At 35.1% G+C, this 20985-nt stretch overlaps 1 protein-coding gene and 1 non-coding gene across 6 annotated transcripts in view; both read right to left on the bottom strand.

Annotated features, from left to right (window-relative positions):
• Positions 1 to 3391: 3391 nt before the first annotated feature.
• The window catches only part of LOC107043439 (eukaryotic translation initiation factor 4 gamma 1), a 212800-nt gene continuing 195206 nt past the window's right edge, over positions 3392 to 20985 (bottom strand). For all 5 annotated transcript variants that reach the window (XM_015264958.2, XM_015264959.2, XM_015264956.2 and 2 more), the window contains 11 exons: positions 12131 to 13002; positions 10869 to 11919; positions 9655 to 9931; positions 9400 to 9455; positions 8941 to 9200; positions 8387 to 8559; positions 8105 to 8184; positions 7524 to 7888; positions 7354 to 7429; positions 7099 to 7266; positions 3392 to 7018 (listed from right to left, as the gene is read on the bottom strand). In XM_015264958.2, coding sequence (XP_015120444.1) covers positions 6834 to 7018; positions 7099 to 7266; positions 7354 to 7429; positions 7524 to 7888; positions 8105 to 8184; positions 8387 to 8559; positions 8941 to 9200; positions 9400 to 9455; positions 9655 to 9931; positions 10869 to 11919; positions 12131 to 13002 — 3563 coding nt within the window. In that variant the 3' untranslated portion in view covers positions 3392 to 6833. The remainder of the gene's footprint in view (positions 7019 to 7098; positions 7267 to 7353; positions 7430 to 7523; positions 7889 to 8104; positions 8185 to 8386; positions 8560 to 8940; positions 9201 to 9399; positions 9456 to 9654; positions 9932 to 10868; positions 11920 to 12130; positions 13003 to 20985) is intronic.
• LOC114841489 lies at positions 8618 to 8782 on the bottom strand. The gene has a single exon (XR_003783137.1). It is a non-coding gene; the product is annotated as a small nucleolar RNA SNORA53 (small nucleolar RNA).

Genomic DNA, 20985 nt, shown 5'->3' with positions numbered 1-20985 from the left:
AAAATGACTTAATTTTAACATTGCTTGCTCATTGCATTTCAGAAATGCAGCTCCTTAAAAAAGACACATGGATTCCTAGGAACAACGTTTCTTTTTCTCGGTATATACAGACAATAGAGAAATGTCAGAGTAGAGTGAATAAACTTCACNTTTCGAACGCGCGGAGAAATCCCGAATGGCTCTCCGGCATCGAGTGAGTCCGGAGNCGTTAATCTATTATTATTGATTTAATCCCATTATGTGTATGAGATTTGTTGAGATATAATCTCTCACAAATATTGAATATATTTCTCATCAAAATAATTTGAAATTCATTCATTACCTTTGTATCACTGACAAAATATGTAATAAATGTGAATAAGATGAATTGCTCGTATTTTTTTTTTTTTATTAAAGATCTAGTTATATAGAAATTCAAATAAATGATTCTCTTTCGCTCAAGACTTCATAATTCCTTCTCTCCCTCTCCTTTATGATCAACTAATTTACAAATTAAGACAATAAGAAGTTGTATGACCGAAAATAGAATAATCAAGCGGATGAGTGAATGCACAGGAGGTTTCATGTTGGATTTAAGATTGGGAACGCTCCCTGTTATCGACTGTTTCCATGGTAATAGATGAAAATTTCTTACCCACAGAGCCGGCCTTTCGTTTAGTTCATGCGTGCCACCGCCATGTAATTCTGATTGATCAGTTCCCATAAGCCTGAGCAATCTCCCCTATTATCTCTGTAAGGAACAGCCTAGCGAATATTGCTTATTCCTTGTTTCTATTCATATTCATTTGTTTTTCTGTTTGATATTTGTCATTCTCTCATGTTTATCATGTACAGAATTGATCAGTTTTAAAATTTTTGGAAATTTTGAGAAAATTCAGAGAGTTTTTAGAAATTTCTCGAAAATTGAAGAAAATTCTAGAAATTTCGGGAGATTTACAAAATTCAAGCGAACGCAAGAACTGAATCAATTTGGCGTGGACACGTCTATGTAGTGTTGTGTTGGGATGTGTGATGTGTCATGGGGTTCCACCACTACATATTACTGGTATGTGATGTTATTGCACGTTCCATCATCACAAAAACTCATCACACGCCAATTCATCACAGGAACGATTCATCACAAGAACAATTCATTACAGCATTATTTATCACAAAACAATTCATTACAACCGAATTTAATATGGCAAAAACTTCAAAAAAGCCACAACATATTTCCATTTTCAAATAACTACTCTCTATTTTCAAATGACAACTCACACACCGAGATGTGATCCGTTTATGATAACAAGTCCTCATCGTTTGTCCGTACATTTCAATGCTGGTCGAACGGTGATAACGAGGAAGCGCAAGAGATACGTTGATTATGATGCCCGTCTCTTTGGTGTTGTCATGGACTGGAATGAAGAAAGTGACATGCTGGAATACCTACGTGGCGCGGCTCATAACATAAGCCCCTGAACTTCTCATCCATGTCATTCAAAAAGAATCCCGGAAATAGACCATGGAAAAAAGAGACCAAGGGAAATTTTTAAGTTGGGTGGGTTTTAACACGTTTTGGGTGTGTGGGCTCTTTTTTCCTGGTCTATTTTTTCCGCCTACCATTCAAAACACAAACTCAGTGATTCATGAATTTATAATTTATTTATTTATTACAAAATGTGCCGCATTCAATGATCAAAAAGTGATGTCTATATGTGCTCGTGAATTGTGAATTTAAAAACAATGATTAATGATAAGATAATGCCGCTGTTTATATTCAGTATTTATAAGTGAAAGTGCATGTGAACTTGTTGATTTACATCCGAGCTTTAAAATTAATCCACACAAATTCAATTTAAAATTCGTCTGTGTATTTTCTGTTTTCGATAGGCTCCAATAAAACAAACATCTCGTTTCGTATTTACACAATAAAACTGGCTTTATTGCTCATTGATAAATTCACAAACAATCGCATTTGAAACTCAATAGCATGTTAAAAAGGCTAGTAATAAACTAAACCAGTAATAAAACTACGAAATGATGGAATAGAATGTGATGAAAAATATATGATGAAATGAAATGTGATGAATTGTCCAGTAATCAAATGGAATGATGAGTTGTACCGTAATATGTAGTGGTGATACCGTGTCATGGATCAGTTTCCGCCTAGACGTATCCACGTCAAAAATTTATCGGCTGTATCAAGATTACAGCCAATTGGGTTTTTATTGGGAAACATGGCGATGAGCATTGAAGTTGATCACTGGGAGGTCGCCATGACAGTTTGCACTCATGAATCTTTTTTATTGGGAACACCTCGCCATGGAAAACATATCACCCTCCCCCACGTGCTTGCCAGGGGGGACGGTGATCTGTTCTGCAAGGCTCGGGCATGTAATGTACTATTACAAATCCTCAAGTTTGTCTAAAATATGACAACATCGGAACTGCGAGTACAACAATAAAAAACAATACAGAAATGAATAAGTCGAAGAGGAACCACTACTGTCAGCTACAATGTGAGGGTTTGAACAAGTTTGAATGGGTAAACCATCGGTCGTCCATGTTATGAGGGCGATCACCATGCCACCATCGGTAAATAGCGGTTCCAATTCTGGTTAAGCGAGATCCTGGATAGGTGTGGCAGTTCTGAACATAGACATTTTTTAAAAACATTATTTTTTTTGTTTTATGATATTTCCATCCGATGTTAGAAAATCGACAAGAACGATCTTCACAAGGCTTCTTTTTAAAATGGCACAAAATACATTTTTATATAATATATACAATACTTTGTTTGACGTGTGATATACAATATTTTGTTTTTATTTTATGTAAAAATAAAATATTGTGTCACACGGTGATAAAAATATTATGTGACTCATGTGATTATAATCCTATAAGTGACATTCGTCAAATAATACTTTTTTGTCATTCTGGCAGTAAGGCAGTGATTCACGGACGCGTTCAACCGTTATGACAAAAAATATCGTTCTTCATACGGCCTAAAAAACTTTTCTAGTTCATTTGAGTGCAACCCTCGCCTTCGGCTCGGGCTGCAAACTAATATTTGCCAATTTTCTTCGGCCTAATGACGAATGCTAATTATCGCCTGATGACATAATGTACTATTACGTTATGAAAGAGTAACGATTTTTTTTAACCAGGTGATAACTAAGGCACCGCTGGAATGCATGTGTCGTCCATGCACAGGCATTGAAGAGTACTCAGTTATACCTCAAGAAATCGCCGGTTTCGCTGAAGAAGGACCATTGACCACTTCAGCACATTTCAGAAGATCTTCTGTACTTTAATAGAAAATGTGTCCACCTAGACATCCAATGTTCAATACGAAAATATGCAAGGATTAAACAAACGAAGAATTAATAAAAACAAATAAAAAATGTTGTAGTTCCACATAAATCATTCCCGCATTTATTTTACACTGAGCGTATGCAATAGAGCTCTTCGTGACTGTATTTATGTCATATTTGTTGAGCAGAATTAATAAACCCTCCAATGATGATTACTTACAATTAGTAAATTCAATATGTCGGAAAAAAAGAAGTTTTTTTCGTCTTCTCTTTTGCGCTTAGATTTTGTTATACGGCCAATGATGGCTATGAAAAGTTAATTTCAGAAGATGGATCGAAACGGTTGGAATAGTTTATGAAATTGAGAAATGTTTCCATTTCGATGTTCATGAGATGAGATGTCTAAATTTAAAAAATTGCCTATTTAGCCTCTGGCGTGAGCTCTTTTTTATTTTTTTAAATTATAGATATGATTTAATATAGAAGGTATTTGGGTTTTTGTCTATCGGGTGTCATAGTGTAATATATATATATATATATATATATATATATATATATATATATATATATNATATATATATATATATATATATATATATATATATATATATATATATATATATTAGAAATGAATAAAAAAAGCAGTGTGAAAATACACAACGTATTTTCAAATGGTTACTATTGGCTGTTTAGAAATTGACACGAATTGCACACTCAACACTGCCCATTCGTCACCAAGTATTACATCATCACCTTCACTTTTTCTTCACTATATTGCTATTTTTATTTACAGTATCCTAGCATCTTTTTTTCACAGTTATTTATCATCCTTCACACATTCGCCATACATCGGCCATTCAATTTCACTCTCCCCCTTCATTTTTTTAATGTAATTATTATTCTATAATATAGAATCTATATGATCATTCAACAACTTCAGTACCCTCGTGTAAATTACACTAGCATTTTTCAATATATTTTATTGTTATTTATTCATTTATTACCTAATGCGAAGGGGTATTTGTATGGAACGTCTTTGAGAATCAAACCAAGGAAAAAAAACAAAGATACTCATATGGACAATTAAATCTAGTCTGAAAAAAAACACCATGTGATCCCCCAATAGACTGCACTGCTTTCGTTCATTTGAGTTCTTTATAGCGTGTTTTCTCATCCTGGACGTATTTCATTGGAAAAAGTAACGTCAATGACGTCGGGATAGGAAGCAAAAATTAAATTAAATTCACATCATCGTTCGCTCAATTATTTTTTAATTATTTTTTTATATTTGTAGATTAACGGAGTGTAAAAAATGAACATACAATGTTCAGACATCCGCATCTCTCCGGGGTCTTTTTTTTGGATTTGCATAGTATTATACTCCAATAAAAACTTACAGACAAAAACGACCCGAGATACGAAATCTGCGAACACTTACAGCGATGTTTTATTCATTTAATTCTTAAAAATCTTGTTTCACTTTTTTGGATTTTCATATATTTTTCCGTCCATTTAGTCAGTAATAATTACAGTTCGCGATTTCATCCAGTGAATCTTTAGATTTACTTATGAAACTTGGGGGCGCGACCGAATCCATTTATTTACATGACAAATAAAAGATGATTATTTATGTACCTGGGCGCTTCATTTATCTGCAAATATCGCTTGCCATCGATCTTCCAGAATCAATATTTCAAATCTTAAGCCTTTTCATCTGTACGCCGGTTGAGAAATTACAAGGCAATCAAGGAGGAGAGAATAAAATAATTTTCAGTAATTACAAGATTTTTCATGCAAGCGAATGTTGAGGTTACGCAGCCGATTTCTTCAAAATTTTCATCTCTCCATTCGATTTGGGAAGCTTCATGTCATCGCCCCGACCAGCCGGGTGTCGATCAATTTCGCGATACGCCGTGACCGGATATTCACCCATGATCTTCTTCTGTGTATCTTCCTTTATGTAACTCTTCCGATTTATTGGACAAAACAATTCCATTGAAAAATCATAATTAATTGGATTTCCTTTTTTCATTAATAATATGCTATTTACACCAGTTATATGTGCACGTGAGTACTCTTCGTATCATCGGAGTATTCATCTTAATTATTCTTCATTTGCATTGGCAGAATGACGATGTGATTTTAGCGAACTTCATGAAGTGTGAGAGTTCTCGGACTCTCGACGTATACTATATATATACTCCTCACTTAAACGGCACAGTGACAATTTCTCGGTCATAAAAAAATTCACAGGAACAAACAACCATACATTCGTTTCCTCGGCATTCACACATTTCGCCATTTCTAATTAATCCTATTTTTTTTTTTCTCTATAAATAACTAGGGCTGTTTTGAAAAATAGTAACGCTTCGATAAAGCACAGTATTTCAATGTCCGTGATGAATGTTCTATCATCCCTGAATGTAATGCATTATTCAATACAATTTTGAATGTCTTCTGTAATGAGAATAACTTTTTTTATTCTCAATTTTTTTGGCTCAGTCGTAGAGTTCACCTAAGAAAGTATGATGGACTAATTAATTTCAATTGTTGAGGAGGAACCCTCACAATATCGTTTTTTTATATCAATGTATTGTATTTATTTTTTATAAATTGCTTGTCGTTATTGTTGCGATTGTTATCAATGATTGACCGTGCAAAAAAGCGTGGAGCTTATGTCAACGCGTCATTAAGTTTTTATACATGAGCACACATACAAAATAATATGAAATTTAAAATATATCATGTATGTACGCCCAATTATGTATCAATTTTATCCACATTTCATCGCCTTGTTTTCTCAGCTTCAAATTATACTTCGTATTCAATAGATAATAATAATAATTATAATAATAGTAATTATAGTAATAATTCATTAATTTAAATATTTATATTCATTATGTATAGCGTATCTCAAATACAACGATTTTCTCGTAATTACTCTCTCTCTCTCTCTCTCTCTCTCTCTCTCTCTCTCTCTCTCTCTCTCACATTCGATTTTTTTAACGTTTTATTATAATAACTCCATTTCGTTCGTTCTAACCCGTCTAAATCTTCGCTTTGCCTCGTCCTAGACTACAATACATACAACTCCGCATAAATCCCCACTTGTTACAATATTAGTCATATTTCAATGGTTTCACTTAATGTTTTATAATGTTGAAAAGTTTTCCTTGGAAAACTTTCTCAGCAATTTGGCCTCAAATTTGTTTGTTAATGAAGAGAAACGTTTTTCTTTATACTTTTTTGTTAGTTTAATGTTCAGGAAATTTCTTTCTAAAAAATATAAAGTCTTTTTTGTTTGTTTAGCACGAGTTCTCTTGAAGACACGAGTCAAGGAGACGAGTTGAGCATTTTCATGAAATGTCACATTGGATGCAACAACAAAAAAAACATCGACGGCTTGTATAACTTGTAGATTTGTAAGTAAATCGTATTTTGAAGAGAAAAAATACGTGGATCGATTTTTCTTGACTCGTTCCTGGGTATTTTTTTAATTCATTATAATCCATTGGAGCCACCAAATGTGCTGAGGCCTTCTCATGCCTCCTCGCTGGACTCATCGAGAGTTTCTCCAAGGCTAACGAAGAATGATGTGAGAGTTACAACCGCTACTGCATGGCCCATCATTTCTGCTGGGTCTGTGCATTTTTGCCACGAGAGGAAAGCATCATCTGAGATTATGCTACCTTCACATAAGGCATCGATTACGTTACCAAGGACTCCTATAAGAGAAAAATGGTGGTTATAGAAATTAAAAATTTTAGAATCAAGCAGAGGTTTGTTACATGTCTCATGAATTCACCTTGAGGGTGCTCCAATTTGTGAACATAGACTTGAATTGCGAACAAACACTGGAGCTCCAGGTGTGGCTCTGTGTCCACGTAGCGCGTTATTAAGGGTAATAAACTCTTGAAAATTTCACTATTAAGTTTCCAGGAAGCAGAGTTTGATCCTACAGCAGGTATCGGTTCTGAAAAAATTGTGACAAATATACTTATATATGAATCATGTTGAAAATCATCTAATTTAATATACTCATATGAAAATTGTGGCTTACCCATAGAAACTTCTAAAATAGCAGTGACCAGAACTCTAATAAATTGTGGCTGTTTGGACTTACCACCGACATTCGCCTGTAAAATAAATTAATATTCCATACACTGATCATGTTCAAGTGAAATGGAAAAATATCGCACAAAGATAATAACTCATATCAGCAGTACTTACCGAGATCCAACCGGTAATGTTATCAAAATGGCTGCCACGCATTAAGTTAACCAATTGGTCATGTATTTGCTCCAATGTTAATTCAGCACCCGAACATTTCTCAGTACCAATACAGTCAGACGTCAGGAATTCAAGTTTATATCTTTGAACAATATCGTCTGGATTTTCATGCGACGTATCAACGAGATCAGCCCATCGCAGTCCACTTTGGTCCCATTTATCAGCTACTACTTTGGGTCCTAGATCTTTCGCAAGCTTGCTCAATAGTTCGCCCATTAACTTACCACAGCTACCCATAGATTTGAGCACCGCTGTAGTTTTCTTCAACTCGGCCAGCGTATGAGCACCGAGCCTAATTATTTCCGCTGTAAGTATTTATTTAATCAAGTACTAATGTCATAATAAAGAAATTGATATTTTTTGTTCAATTTATACAATTTCTTCAGGCCTGTTGAGCTTTTACAAACCGTCATGGTTCATACGGTGTAAGAATAGTTTACATCATTTTCTTTGTACTGTGAATTACATAGTAAAAAAAAAGTAAAATAACCAGAAAATTTCATAAATTTATCAAGACTTACATAGAATTTCTGCAAAATATGTCCAACATTTGGGGATATCAATGACTAGGTCGTCGGCTATTTCCAAAATTTTTTCATATCTGCAAAAGAAATATAAATATATTTTTAAAGAGAAATTCCATAAATATAGTACATTTCTTTGTTAGGTGAGAGAATGTCAGTATCCTTTTGGCTGAACAACACAAAAATACTCTTGTATCTTTTCTCTAGTTATCGATATTATCATCATCTAATCAAAGAGTTGTATGGAAACGAAGTATTGAAAATAATTCATTCGCTTACTCAGATTGGAATAGTGACAGGGGAATCATATTATTGTTTATCATGTAAGCATAAAGAGCTGCGAATCGCTGCCTAAATGGACCAGGTTTCTCTAGTATTGAGTTCAATGTCTCCCGTACAAACAATGGATACGTGGAATTGTCAAAGTGCTCTTTCACCGTATCTACAGCATCCTGCAAATAAAATTATTATAAATTAGTCAAATTAGAAATATTTCAATTTGAGTGGTACAGTGTCCACTTCCCAGGCTAGTTGTCGGCGTAGAATAATTTTTGCACGTTCAAAACAAAAATTTAATCGACAGACAGAGACTAGGAAGTAGGTATTGCCTATTATAGCACACCAATGACTCAAGCATCTCCTTGGGTAACCAGAGATGGATCTAAGGAGCGTGCATGTTCAATTAATGATACTTGATCATTAGGATTGAATGAAAAAATGTATTAAAATCATGAATGTTTCCATTTTCCATTGAGTGAAAAACGAAAAGTGTGAATGGTAATAATGAAAGAAAAAATAAACAAAAATATACATGTAGATCGACATATATTTACCGTAATGAATGCATCGGTCTGAGGACCATTGCACATATCCAGGACAACTCTGATAATTTTATTCAATTGTTCCTCTGTTTTCGGGGGCTTACTACTGATAGGATTACTTGGCATCACCATTGCGGGAGGTGGTTTGTATTTCATCGATTGTGTGGGCATTGAGACGCTCTGACTACGAGATGCCTCCAGGAGCGAGCCTTCACGACTCGATGACATGCTACTGCTATTCACATGACCACCATTTCTTGAGCCTCGACCTTCTGCAAATTAAAATAATCAGTTTAGTTATTTTAGATTTTAAACAGCAATTTTAATTGATTTAGTGAATTTTTATTTCAGCATCCTTTTGGCTAAACAACAGCAAACTCAATCTTTGAGGCTTTTCAAGTTCTCGAAAAATTATCATCATTTTATTATAAAAAAAATTGATAAACACAAAAATTTAGATTCTCAACTCACCCCATCCTTTGTATTGATCAGATCTGCCGTACTCTCTCGCACCGGTGGATCTCGATCTGTAGTAATAATAAGATATATTGAATAGTAAAATACATTTTACAAATTGAAATAATTGTCATGATTCAATGGTATCAGTACAACATAATAATCATAGAAGTTTTAGAAGATTCAGAAACTCTAGTCTGAAAAAAATGTTTCATCATGAAATTTAATTTTGTTTTCCTTCCTAATACTAGTAATGATGTAAATACTAACCCTGGTAACTGAGGTGTTACTCGTTGCTTATCCTGTTCCAAGTTCTCCAGCGCAGCGTACTTATTGGGAGTGCCAAGTGTATTTGGTTTAGCAGCCGCAGCAGATCCACCAAACAAATATGCGCTTCTATTACCCAATTTGATTTCGTCCAGTGGGAGTGACTTCGCATTCAATTTTGAAGCCTCGATAGAATATGGCTGCCTATTTGTTTTTCCAAGTGTTGCAACGGTCCATCCATCCTCTGAGCCACCGCCACCACCACCACCACCACCACCACCTAGAGAGATGAAAACATATTTCAATAGAATTCAATGATGACGTGAAATATCTTTAAGGCCCGGGTGTACTAGCTTTCGAATGTTATCTGGATTTTTTTAATCTTTCGTAATCCAAAATTGTCAATTGAGTGGTACATCATGGAGAAATTCCCAAAAATTATGATAGAATGATTAAAAAAATAGAAAAATTTCTGAACTCTTTCAAAGAGCGTTTTTAATTAAGATTCAGAATGAGTTGAAAAAAGTGGAAATTACAAATATTTGATTCGCTGTGGCAAATTATCTATTAGCTGTAATTTTTCATGGTGGATAACAAAACCCGAACTCCTCATGGGAAGTGACAGCTAGGTATCGCAATTTTCAAAGCAGTGGTATATAGTCATCTGCCATTTTTGTGATAAAAGTGTGATTAAAAAATTCTCCAAAATATTACAACTTTTTTCAAAGAGCCTTTTCCGTAATAATTGTCTCTGTGCAGTGTTGGAAAAGATTTACGAAATCAGTCTTCTCCCTGCATGATATTGGGTGACAGGTCGCCATTTGTCACCGTAAATCAGATACATTTTTCAATTTCTTGTTATTCAACTCATTCTGAATATAAATTAAAAATGCCCTCTGAAAAAATGACGAATTTTTTCTACTTTTTTTGTTATTATTCATTCATAATTTTTCAAAACTTCTGCATGATGCAAGACTTAATTGACAATTTCAGATGACGAAAAATGACAAAAAAACATCAAGATAATGTTCAAAAGATAGTACACCCGAGCCTTAAGTTATCTCATAAAATTATCAGAATTTTTAGAAAATCACAGAAGATCAGAAACTTTAGTCTGGCATGACATAAAATTATCATCATGAAAAAAAAAATTTCTCCATTACGAAATTGGATAAAGACAATTTGTAAGAATTAATAAAGATGTGAAATAAACTTACGATTTCTCCTTCTGTCATTGTTCCGATCGTCCTTTCTTGGTGTATTCATAGGTGTACAATTATTCATTTGAATTTCTAATCGTTCTGACTCTGCCTCCTTCTGAATTTGATCCATAGTCTTCGGATTACTGTCATCCCTCCTAGGTATCCATTGACTAGCCCTCAAGTCGATAACATCTTGAATCATGAACCTAACTCTCGAACTGATTTTCTTACTCGATTTCTTACTAGACAATTCTGCTAATTGGTTGAAATATCCAGGGAAAACTGAAGGTTCGCTCTTAGGCTCCAATGTTTTACCAATTGTAGTTAATAATTTGCAAAGACACTCGAGATTTTCTTCGTCAGGTGTTGCAAGAAGATGTTTGACACATGTGTGCATAATTTTAGCAATAAGCATCTCTTGTTTATACAGTTCTCCAATAAATCGAATATTTCCAACAGATTTCATTCGTATCCTTCTGTCTTCTTCCGATAAATTAAACTGGAGCTCTTTCTTTTTCTCCGGATCAGTTGTATTTTCAATCTCCTGTACTTTAGCTGCTCTCGCTGATTCATCAACCATGTTTTTTTCAAATTCCATTTGACAGCGTGTAACCAATAATTTACGGAAGTCAACGTACACATCCACCTTTTTTCCAGTTTCATCAACTCGTTTTTCCCCTGTCGATACTTTCATACCACTCAATTCTTTACACATCAAGGCATAAGCAACTGAAAAACTTGGCTCATCCACAGCTTTCTCGAATACTAAATCAATAACCCCCTGTAACCTCTCTTGTGTATCAATCTCCAATGCTCGAACTTGATTAACTAATGTGTTAAATTTCTGTGGTGTCAGTTTATTTAATACACTTCTCACTTTTTTGTAAAGGGCCTGTGATTTGGCCTCTTCACCAGGCAACATTTCACTCTTTAACCTTGTTGGCTTCCATGCATTCTCAGTTTCTCGGAGTTTTACGTCCTCGCGTAACGAGAGCGATACATGAATCACATTTGGTTTAGGCGGTTTTTTGCTGCCTTGGTAACTCTTCTTATTCGGAGGAGGTGGCTGAAAAAGAATTAAAAATTACGTCATGTAATAAGAAATCTAGAGTACCATGTGTCATATGTTTTCTCAATTTATAATTCATCAGTTGTGAGGTTGTCTATGTCAACACAATTCAGTCCACTACTTTCATTTTTTAATGAAACATCATTGAAATTTTCCACAATCTTATAAAAGGCAGAAGAGTAGAGATCATAATGAAATATATATTTACCAGTTTAGCATTGAAAGAAGATTTGGCAAATCCAGGGAACAGAGTTTCGTGCGTTCTATTGCCTTTGTAAGCACTCAAATCAACGACATTTCTGATAGGCTGTCTCGTGCTATCCTTGAGGACAACTTCCAAGTCCAGTAGATTGGGAGGTCTAACTCGACTTTTTGGGTCTTCCTGAAGCTTCATCAGAAGATCTCTTCCATATCGCTTTTTTCCAGCAACATTTTTTGGACTCCACTGATCATCATCATATTGATACTTCAATTGCGGAGGTGCTTTAGCTTCCGATTGATTGGGTGGTTCATTTTCATTCTGTTTATCAATCACAGATGCAGTCTTCGTCTCACTGTGGGTACGAGGCAAACCAGATACTTTGGCATTTTCCTCGTTCTTTTGGGCAACAATAGCCGCAACCTCATTGACATCTGTCATGTTAGCATGATCAACTACGTCATTAGCACCTTTCTCTGGGACAATCAAGGACTTGTTGCTGCTTTCGGTTGGAGTTGTCTCTTTGCTAACATCTTTATGATTCTGAACATTTCTCTCTGGCTGCTGGAGCTCAGAACTCTCTCTAATTGTCTCAGAGTTAACTGTTTCCTGATCCAATTGAATCATGGATTCCAGCTCATTGTCCGGCTTTCCCTCAGGTGTTCCCTTGTCTTTAACTGAATTCTCATTGCTTGTTTCAATACTACTAACAGCCTTTATTGGCTGGGTTTCATGGAGATGATCGGGCTGGATTTTAGCATTAGTTTTCACTGGTTGGGGTACTGAGAAGGCATCCATGTCTGTACCCTCTTTCTCCGCACCTTTACGATTGAGATCACGGCCTTTAGGCTTCTTATTTTTTTGTTTTTGGGTACCTTTAACTGAAAAAGAGAAAAAGAGTTGTTGATGAGTGTTTCTTGAGTATATTCAATGACCTTAAAATTACACCAACGAAATTGATCTTCGAATTCCTTGAAAACAATCAAGAATTCTCACATTACTTTGAATTGTGGAAACACGACAAGTTCATATGATAGGTATTCAGTTATGAAAGTCTCATCAAGCTGGTCAAAAAAGAAAAAAAAGGATTAAAAAGGTATCGAAATTAAAAGCGAGTCTACTGGTTCCCCTTTGAGCAAGGGGATAATTTTAGAACGTCGTCGCTACGAGTTACTTTTTCTCTTTCTTTTTCTTGAAAAATTGAATCCATCTATACGTATACAAATGTTTGGAATTTGCCAGATAAAGGAAATTTAACTCAATGGGGAACGGTGACGTAATGTTCAGAGCATTTTCAACTTTTCGGGAGGATAATGATTAGTGGTTTTAACAGGTATTGTAAGGGGAAGAGGATGGTACCTGGATGGGATTTTTGGAATGAATGAGGTTGGAAGTGGATGGATGTACCATGATCTCGTGATCCACGTCGATTGCGACTTCTCGATCTTGAAGCACCGCTGATATGATGGCCGCTGCCATTTTTTGTCCTTTCACTCATTTTCATAAGCCTCAATTTGCAGCGATGATGCTCTGTTTCACAAAACTACTGGTAAAAACCTCCCCATTGGTTTTTTATTGGATGTTTAACTCGCGCGAATTTATTTCAATGCTATATTAAAATTCCTCGTAGAGAAGTTATTGGTTAGAAATTAAAAATGAGAAAGTAATGACAAGAGTTGAGGCTCTGTGAGTCTCGAGTTTCACGATGCTTGCGGGCAGCTGCACTGATTCAGAATTTATTTATAAAATCATCGGATCTTTGCCAACGTACATGTAGCTTCACTTTTACAAAGGCAACAATGCCGCTGTGATAAACATTAACATTAAGGTTTTTTGAAAATTCTTTTATATAATTCCTTAAAGACTTCACAATTATCCACTGACTGACTTTAGAAGAGAAGATTAAAATATTACAATCACTCCAGACTTCGCACCGAAAATTTAATGTTTGTATATTTGGGAATATTGAAAAAATATATAAAAACGGAGAATTGTCTCAATACAAAAAGGAATAATTAAGAAACGTTCAAGAATTGAAGTTAAGGGGGATGAAAAATTTTCAACGTCGGCGCGACTTTCGCGTGTCTATTTTAACTTACAAACTGGCGCAAACAGACGAGCAACGGGTATACAATTTCTTAAATTAGTTGCAACGGGTGTCATATGAGTGTTGTCTTCAGGAGCACGCGCACATGGTGATTATAATGATTTGTCTAACCTAGCCATCATAAAGTTACGCCGGTGTTGCTCCAAAATATTCCGGAATTTTCATTTTTTTTTTCAACTTTATCCAATTAAAACATTAGGGAAAATCGAAATAAACTGCGTCAATACACATAATGCAGTTGGTCATCTAGCTTACACGTGAAAACTGCGTAATTTCATACATGAAAGTAGGTTGAGTAAGATTTTACAAACCGGGTCGAGGTAGCAATTTGTGAGCAGATACCCTGTTTCCATTGAATTTGATATTTTTTCATTCTTATATCGGTTGATTTTCAAATTAATGTTCAGACGTATTCCCGGCGAACGAAACAATATTTTGAGCAAAGAAGAATAGAACGAAAAGTACTTGTCTGGAAACCAACAGGAAAGAAGGGGAGGAAAGTTTTTATGACTAACCAGTTTTCCTTCAATTAATGTGTGCATCAATTTGAATCTCAGACTCCTTCTTTTCCTACAGTTGAGATTAACAACCCGGAAACCAGAGGAGTAGACTGAATAGGGTGGAACAAAACGGCCTGTTTGTCTGTCTACCTTGACTCCCAGTGTGAACGACATACAAATAAATTTATGGACAGGGGGTAACTGGCGACACTCATATGAGTTCACGCCCATGACCTCGAACGCATGAATATGATGGAATTCGAAATGTGGAGAACATTGGTGTGATATTGGGTTTTACCTCTTCTCGATTTTTATCATGAAGTTCAAAATCACTCATTACTTTCTCTTTTCAAACTCTGTTGCCTTTCGAGAGAACATCTCCCAGGCCTTGGGGAATTATAGAATAAAATTGGAATTAATGTCCGAATAATTTTCAACTCATTGTAAAAGTTCAAAATTAAGTCACCATTGAAATTCATTTAAATTTCATCTTCATTCGGCTCAGATGGAACAATTCTTAAATATAGATAAATCACCAAATGAACCATTTATTAATCTGAAAAAATTCCCTAAAATAAACTATACTAATAATATATCCAGAATCCAGATCCGGGATTTTATTATGTTCATTCATGTTATAAAAAAAAAATTCTCAAATAATTAAAACCGAGTGAAAATATTCAGCGACCTGGACTCGTCCTTGAAAATGAGCGCAAATCATTTGAAGGACGATTCGAAGCGACAAAAAAGGGCGTTGGTGATTGAAGAAACGAGGTGAATGTATGCAAGACTCAACGCTGACAATCAACGACTCCATAAATGAGAACTGAATACAAAATATATACATACATACGCACATATTTGTATCTGGAATGCTACATTTTACATACATCTGGAAATGAGTTCCGGGTAAGAATACCCACATTGAGATCTCTCTTCACGGCCTCCATCATATTCCATTCTATTTTACCCAATCTCATTGTCATCATAAAAGATTTTTCAATTATTTCCACATTAATATCCCCTTCTCTCCTACTACCCCCTTCCTGCACTGACAAAAACAAAGGTTTCTGAGAAATACGTCTCTACTTATATCAAGAAACTTCTGACGTGAAAATTTTCAAGAGTAAAATATCTTGCACTAAGAAAATAAAAACTTTCGCCAAGTAGGTTTGTACTTGTCCTAAAGACAAGGACAATTTCTTGATGACAAGAAAGCAATTCCTCAAACCAAGTAAAATTGAATTAATTCGTTTAATCGTTTTTTAGTCTCAATTCTAAAATATTTCAATGCAAAAACCACTTTAATTGATTTGAGAACTCGTTTTCCTGATATGAAGAAATTGTCCTCATCTTTCGGACAAGTATAAAATTTCTTGGCGTAAGATTTTTTTTTTCTCAGTGTGAGATATTGTGCGCATGGTAATTTTCAAGCCACGAATTTCTTGATACAAGTAAAGAAGTACTTATTAAAAAACAGTTGCTTTCTCAGTGTATTATGCAAACATTTATGTGAGATTCAAGAGACAGAAAAACAAGAAATTAGGTCCTGAAAAGTTGATCACATCCTGAAACAATGTGAGGACCCATGCGCGGTCAATATGGAGGACGTTCTTTCATTTGTGAACTCAAAATGGCTACACTATTATAAAGACCATGTGTTTCTATCTCTCATCAATCAGCATATTTTTAGTGAAAGTAATCTTCATTTATGGTTGTGTAATTGAAGTTTATAAATTATTCCTCACACTAATTACAATTTAAAAGACGTTATTGTTCATTTGCATTGACGAATGGATGATTCTTGGAATTTGAAAGCACGTGGAAAAAACGTGGTGATATCCAGCGATATTAGCACGTGGTTGTACGGCATAAGTAAAATCGACCGGAAAAATAATTTTCCTTCATTCAATATTGTCTTAATTTACTTTTTCCTATTGATCAGTACACATCGATAATTATCCTCATATCAATAATTATCGTTGAGAGAGTTGCAAAATTATTATTTGATGTTCAATGGCTCCGGCTGTTTAGGACAGAGTCCACAACTCTAACGGCCGCGAGTCGAAAAAGAATACCACTCTAAAATATGGGTCACAATATTGCCCCGTTCACTTCCGTCCGCAGAGCTCACATTTATGATTTTGTTAAGTGCAATAAAATATGGAAATATGACTGACTGAATGATGAAGAAACGAATAAAAGTCTAGGAATACCGAGAAATAACTAAGGCGAGACTCATGGTAATTTGCTTATAAATTATACAAGTTCTTCGAAAACGGAAACGTGCACCCCTTAGAATTCCACAAGATGGTTGCTGTGACCACGTTGTCGTGAATTTCAATTGAGGTTATGTTCCCGGGAAGAAATCGTCTATTCTCATCATTCCTTCCATCTCAAATAACTTTGATTAATAAATTGATTTGAATTAAAAATACATACATACATAACGAGACGAGAACATCCTCTCAGGCAGCACTGAACTTTGCACTTCATTTCAATAAAACTTTCGACTGGGTAGAGATAGTACAAAAAATAACGATAAAATAAGTTCAACAAAAAACACTAAAAACTCAGTATTGAAACATACGAATAACAAACGATTTGGAAAAACTTTAATAAATGATTGCGTGGAAGGAGTGTGGCAGTATGTATAGGACTATTGAAAATCATACTCCGGAGTATTGAAAAATGACTACCGCAACAGTTACCGTGAATTGAATTAAAAATATAAAAATTGCTAAAACGTGATTTATTCCTTGCTTTTCTGTTAAAAAAAAAAGATCCAATAAAACGAGCAAGAGAGTTTATGAGAGTACTGAGAGTACAAAGACCAACCAGATAGACCAGCATGTGTTGGCTTCTAGAGGGCGATAAAATTACCGTGACAGTGGTTCTTCCCTCCTTTCCAATCTAAGAACATCGGCATCACCGACTGCCCCCCCCCCCCCCCCCCCCCNCCCCCCCCGGCCCGCCGACAAACCGACCGGGGCCACAGCGCCAAAATTCAGTACATAAGTGGCCAGACAATTTCCTTCCAATCTCATTGGAACCGATGTTAAAGCAATGGTGAAATATGAGAACCCGGAGATTGCCGAAGGAAGACCTCTGGCCAGTGCGCGTAATAACTCGGTTCTCCTCGACATTCTTCGTATTACTGACGTCATATTATTCGTGTTGGGTCTTATCCCTACTCTTCTTTCCTGCCGTATTTTACGTCACGTCTCGACCGTTTTTATATCTCGCGGTTTAACATGAGTCTAACGACTTCATCCCTTTATGCGCAATTCTTTTCACAATGAAAAAAGAATGAGATTATTTGAAATTCCTCACCATGTTTTTTCTTCCCCATTTTTAGGTTTTCTCTGGAAATAGTCCCTTTGATAACGATAATTTGACTTCCACGAGAGATTACACTTTCTGCTCACTACTTGGAGATTTCACATTTCATGAATTTAATGTTGATATGTTTAGTTTTCGAATGAATTGTTGAATTTTGTTGAGAAATCATTTAGACTATAGAATATAAAAATGGACATTGCGAGAGCTTTGGACTTGTCAAGACAATTCCGAACGTCACGAGGTCCACCTGGAGAGAATAAAATTAATCGGAGAAAAGTCCAGTCCACTGAACAAAAAACTCAACATAAGACAATAAATCGTCACTTGTTCCTGTTGTTTAAATAATTTCCTTTTGTTTCTGTTCACACTTATTTCTTTATATTGTATTTTTCAATTCAGTCGTTTTCTATCCTGTAATATTTGACTTTTTTTTTGCGGTAAGAAAATTGAGGTTAACTTGGAGAAACTTGAACGAGCTGTACGGAACAGCGTTGTGGCACGTGCCTACGCCGGAAACCAACTCAACCACTGGGCTTCAATGTGGTTGACCAAAAGGTAAACAAAACTGCGACACACCGACAACGAAGGACACAAAAAGGACCAATCAGAGGCATTTTAAACCAGTCGGATGGTCCTCAGTAAAACGGCAAACAGTAAATATCAAGTACATACAATGGACGTAATGTAGAATATTTCATTCCATGACACGATCCTTGACACCAAACGCCCCAACCGCACATCTATTTACTCACTTAACCGTCCTCTCCTTATCGAGAATTTTATCAATACATTATATTGCGTATAAAGAGAGCTATCGAGAGTACATAGTTCAAATTTAAAATAAGAAAAATTTGGACAACAATGTTTGAAGAGCAGAAATTAAACATTTTCTCATCTCTGGATGAAAACAAAATGAGTAAAAGGTTTTTTGGCAGTTGGTTTGGAAAAAAATGAGGAAAGGTAGTAGCGAACTTGATCTTTCACATAATAATTATTAATGAGGGAATGAAATTATTTGAAAGATGCGGAGGAATTTCATGGTTGTTTTTAAGATTTAATTGTTCATTATGCACGAATTTACATAGAACTTCGAAGATTTTACCATTTTGCCTACATCACTGACTAGTGAACAAGACAAGAAAACTTCCAATATCGCCGATGTGTATCAAGAATAACTTCAACAATTGATTAACTACAAAAGTAAACGATGAAATTCCTCCACGGTTCTCCGATAGTCCGTAAGGTGGGGGTTTTTGCATATATTTTAGGTAAAAAAAAAATTGACTGGATTCGAGTTTTTCGGACCGCTTACTCTGAATACTGAAGTCTCCGAGTCAAATTCTTGCCAGTTTTTTTGTTATTACCAAATTATCAATCTTTCCTACCAGAAAAAAAAATTACGGCCGTTGTAAGCACATGTGTAAGGGTCGTTTATTTTCTCTCCCGTGGTCAGGGTTGGGCTTGTAAATTACGTTGGTAAATTATACCGTTTTTTACCGACGTAATTTACATAAATTACCTCGACGGGTATTTTTTACATTACTTCGAAAAGCTTGCAATTTTCGATTACTAGAATGTTTTATTTTATTCTGACTGACGAAGACGCAGTATTGGACACATAAATATCATAAATAATAGTATATTATGTCTCGAGGATAGATAAACTAGGAATTTTAACTTCACGTTGTTCGGTTAGAAGGCGGTTTTCGGTACTTGGGGCATAAAATATTATTTCATCACCTGGTGACATAATGTACAATTACATCACGCGGTACGATTTACGGCATTTTAAGAAACTGAAAAACATGAGCCTCATACCTCATACAGAGGAAATTTCACAAGGGTCAAACGTTGCAAAACACCAAAGTCACAGGTCATCTCCATTGTGAGAAAGTCAATCTGAATATGTATTAAGCTTTATTGGATTCTCCACTTTATTATTTGGAGCTCCGGAAAAGCCCAGTTGGAACTGCAAAGAACCATTTTGTTCTGAAGAGTTCTGATTTTGTTCTGAAGCTACCAAAGACAATTGAATTAGTTTTGTCATTTAAGAATGCCGAATGAAACAAGTTAAAGTAGTTCTATCCTTCGGCCGGGCTACGCTGTACTTTTGGATATTTTGGATAGTTTTTAAATTTTTCAACTAAATTGCATGGAAAAAATTTGAAAAAATTCATACCCAGTCAGTATTATCTAAATTAAATTTCGCAAAATATTGATATTTTTTCAAACATTTCCCTCTCATAAATAAATAATAAAACTTGTTTGCAAAACGGCGGATTATTTTTTATGAGGTGTCAAAAAAATTCTTGATTTTTTCACATCTAATGAAAAAAAATTCAGATTTTAATCTTTGATTACAGTGGAAAAGTTGATTTTCACATAAGACACTGGGTTAAATCCTGATTTTTAAACATTTCTTCTTTGAAAAACGAAAACGATAATTAAATTGAGAAAAAAAATTAGTATTTCGAATCCAATCGAATTTTCTGCAATTTTTTTGCAGTTTTCAATAATCTTTGAATTCACCGTAAGGGTAGAGCTACTTTAATATAAAGACAAAAGATGATGACACGACGAATTCAATAGAGATCAATAAATAATGAGATTGACCCTTGTAAAATTCATCCCTTACACGAGGGGTGTCGAGCCGTATGATCCTGGTAAGGTATGAACCTCGTGACTTTTATAACCCGCGCCAGGTATAATCATCGCGACGCTTCACGGTTTACGATAAAAGGTAATGTCGGCTGGTTTTTTACATTTATTACGTAAATTACGGGTTTTTTACAATATCATGTAAAAAACTGCGGTTATTGACAGATGTCCAACCCTGCTTATTAGATATGAAGATCTATTTGAAGATCTTTTTCTGCAAACGTCAGGCTTATAATTTTTGAAGGGTATTTTTTTTC

The sequence above is a fragment of the Diachasma alloeum genome, unplaced genomic scaffold, assembly GCF_001412515.2.
Source record: "Diachasma alloeum isolate Michigan unplaced genomic scaffold, Dall2.0 Dall_scaffold_00573, whole genome shotgun sequence".
Classification (NCBI taxonomy): Eukaryota; Metazoa; Arthropoda; class Insecta; order Hymenoptera; family Braconidae; genus Diachasma; species Diachasma alloeum.
Note: the sequence above shows the minus strand (reverse complement) of the source record. Positions and strands in the feature narration are given on the sequence as shown.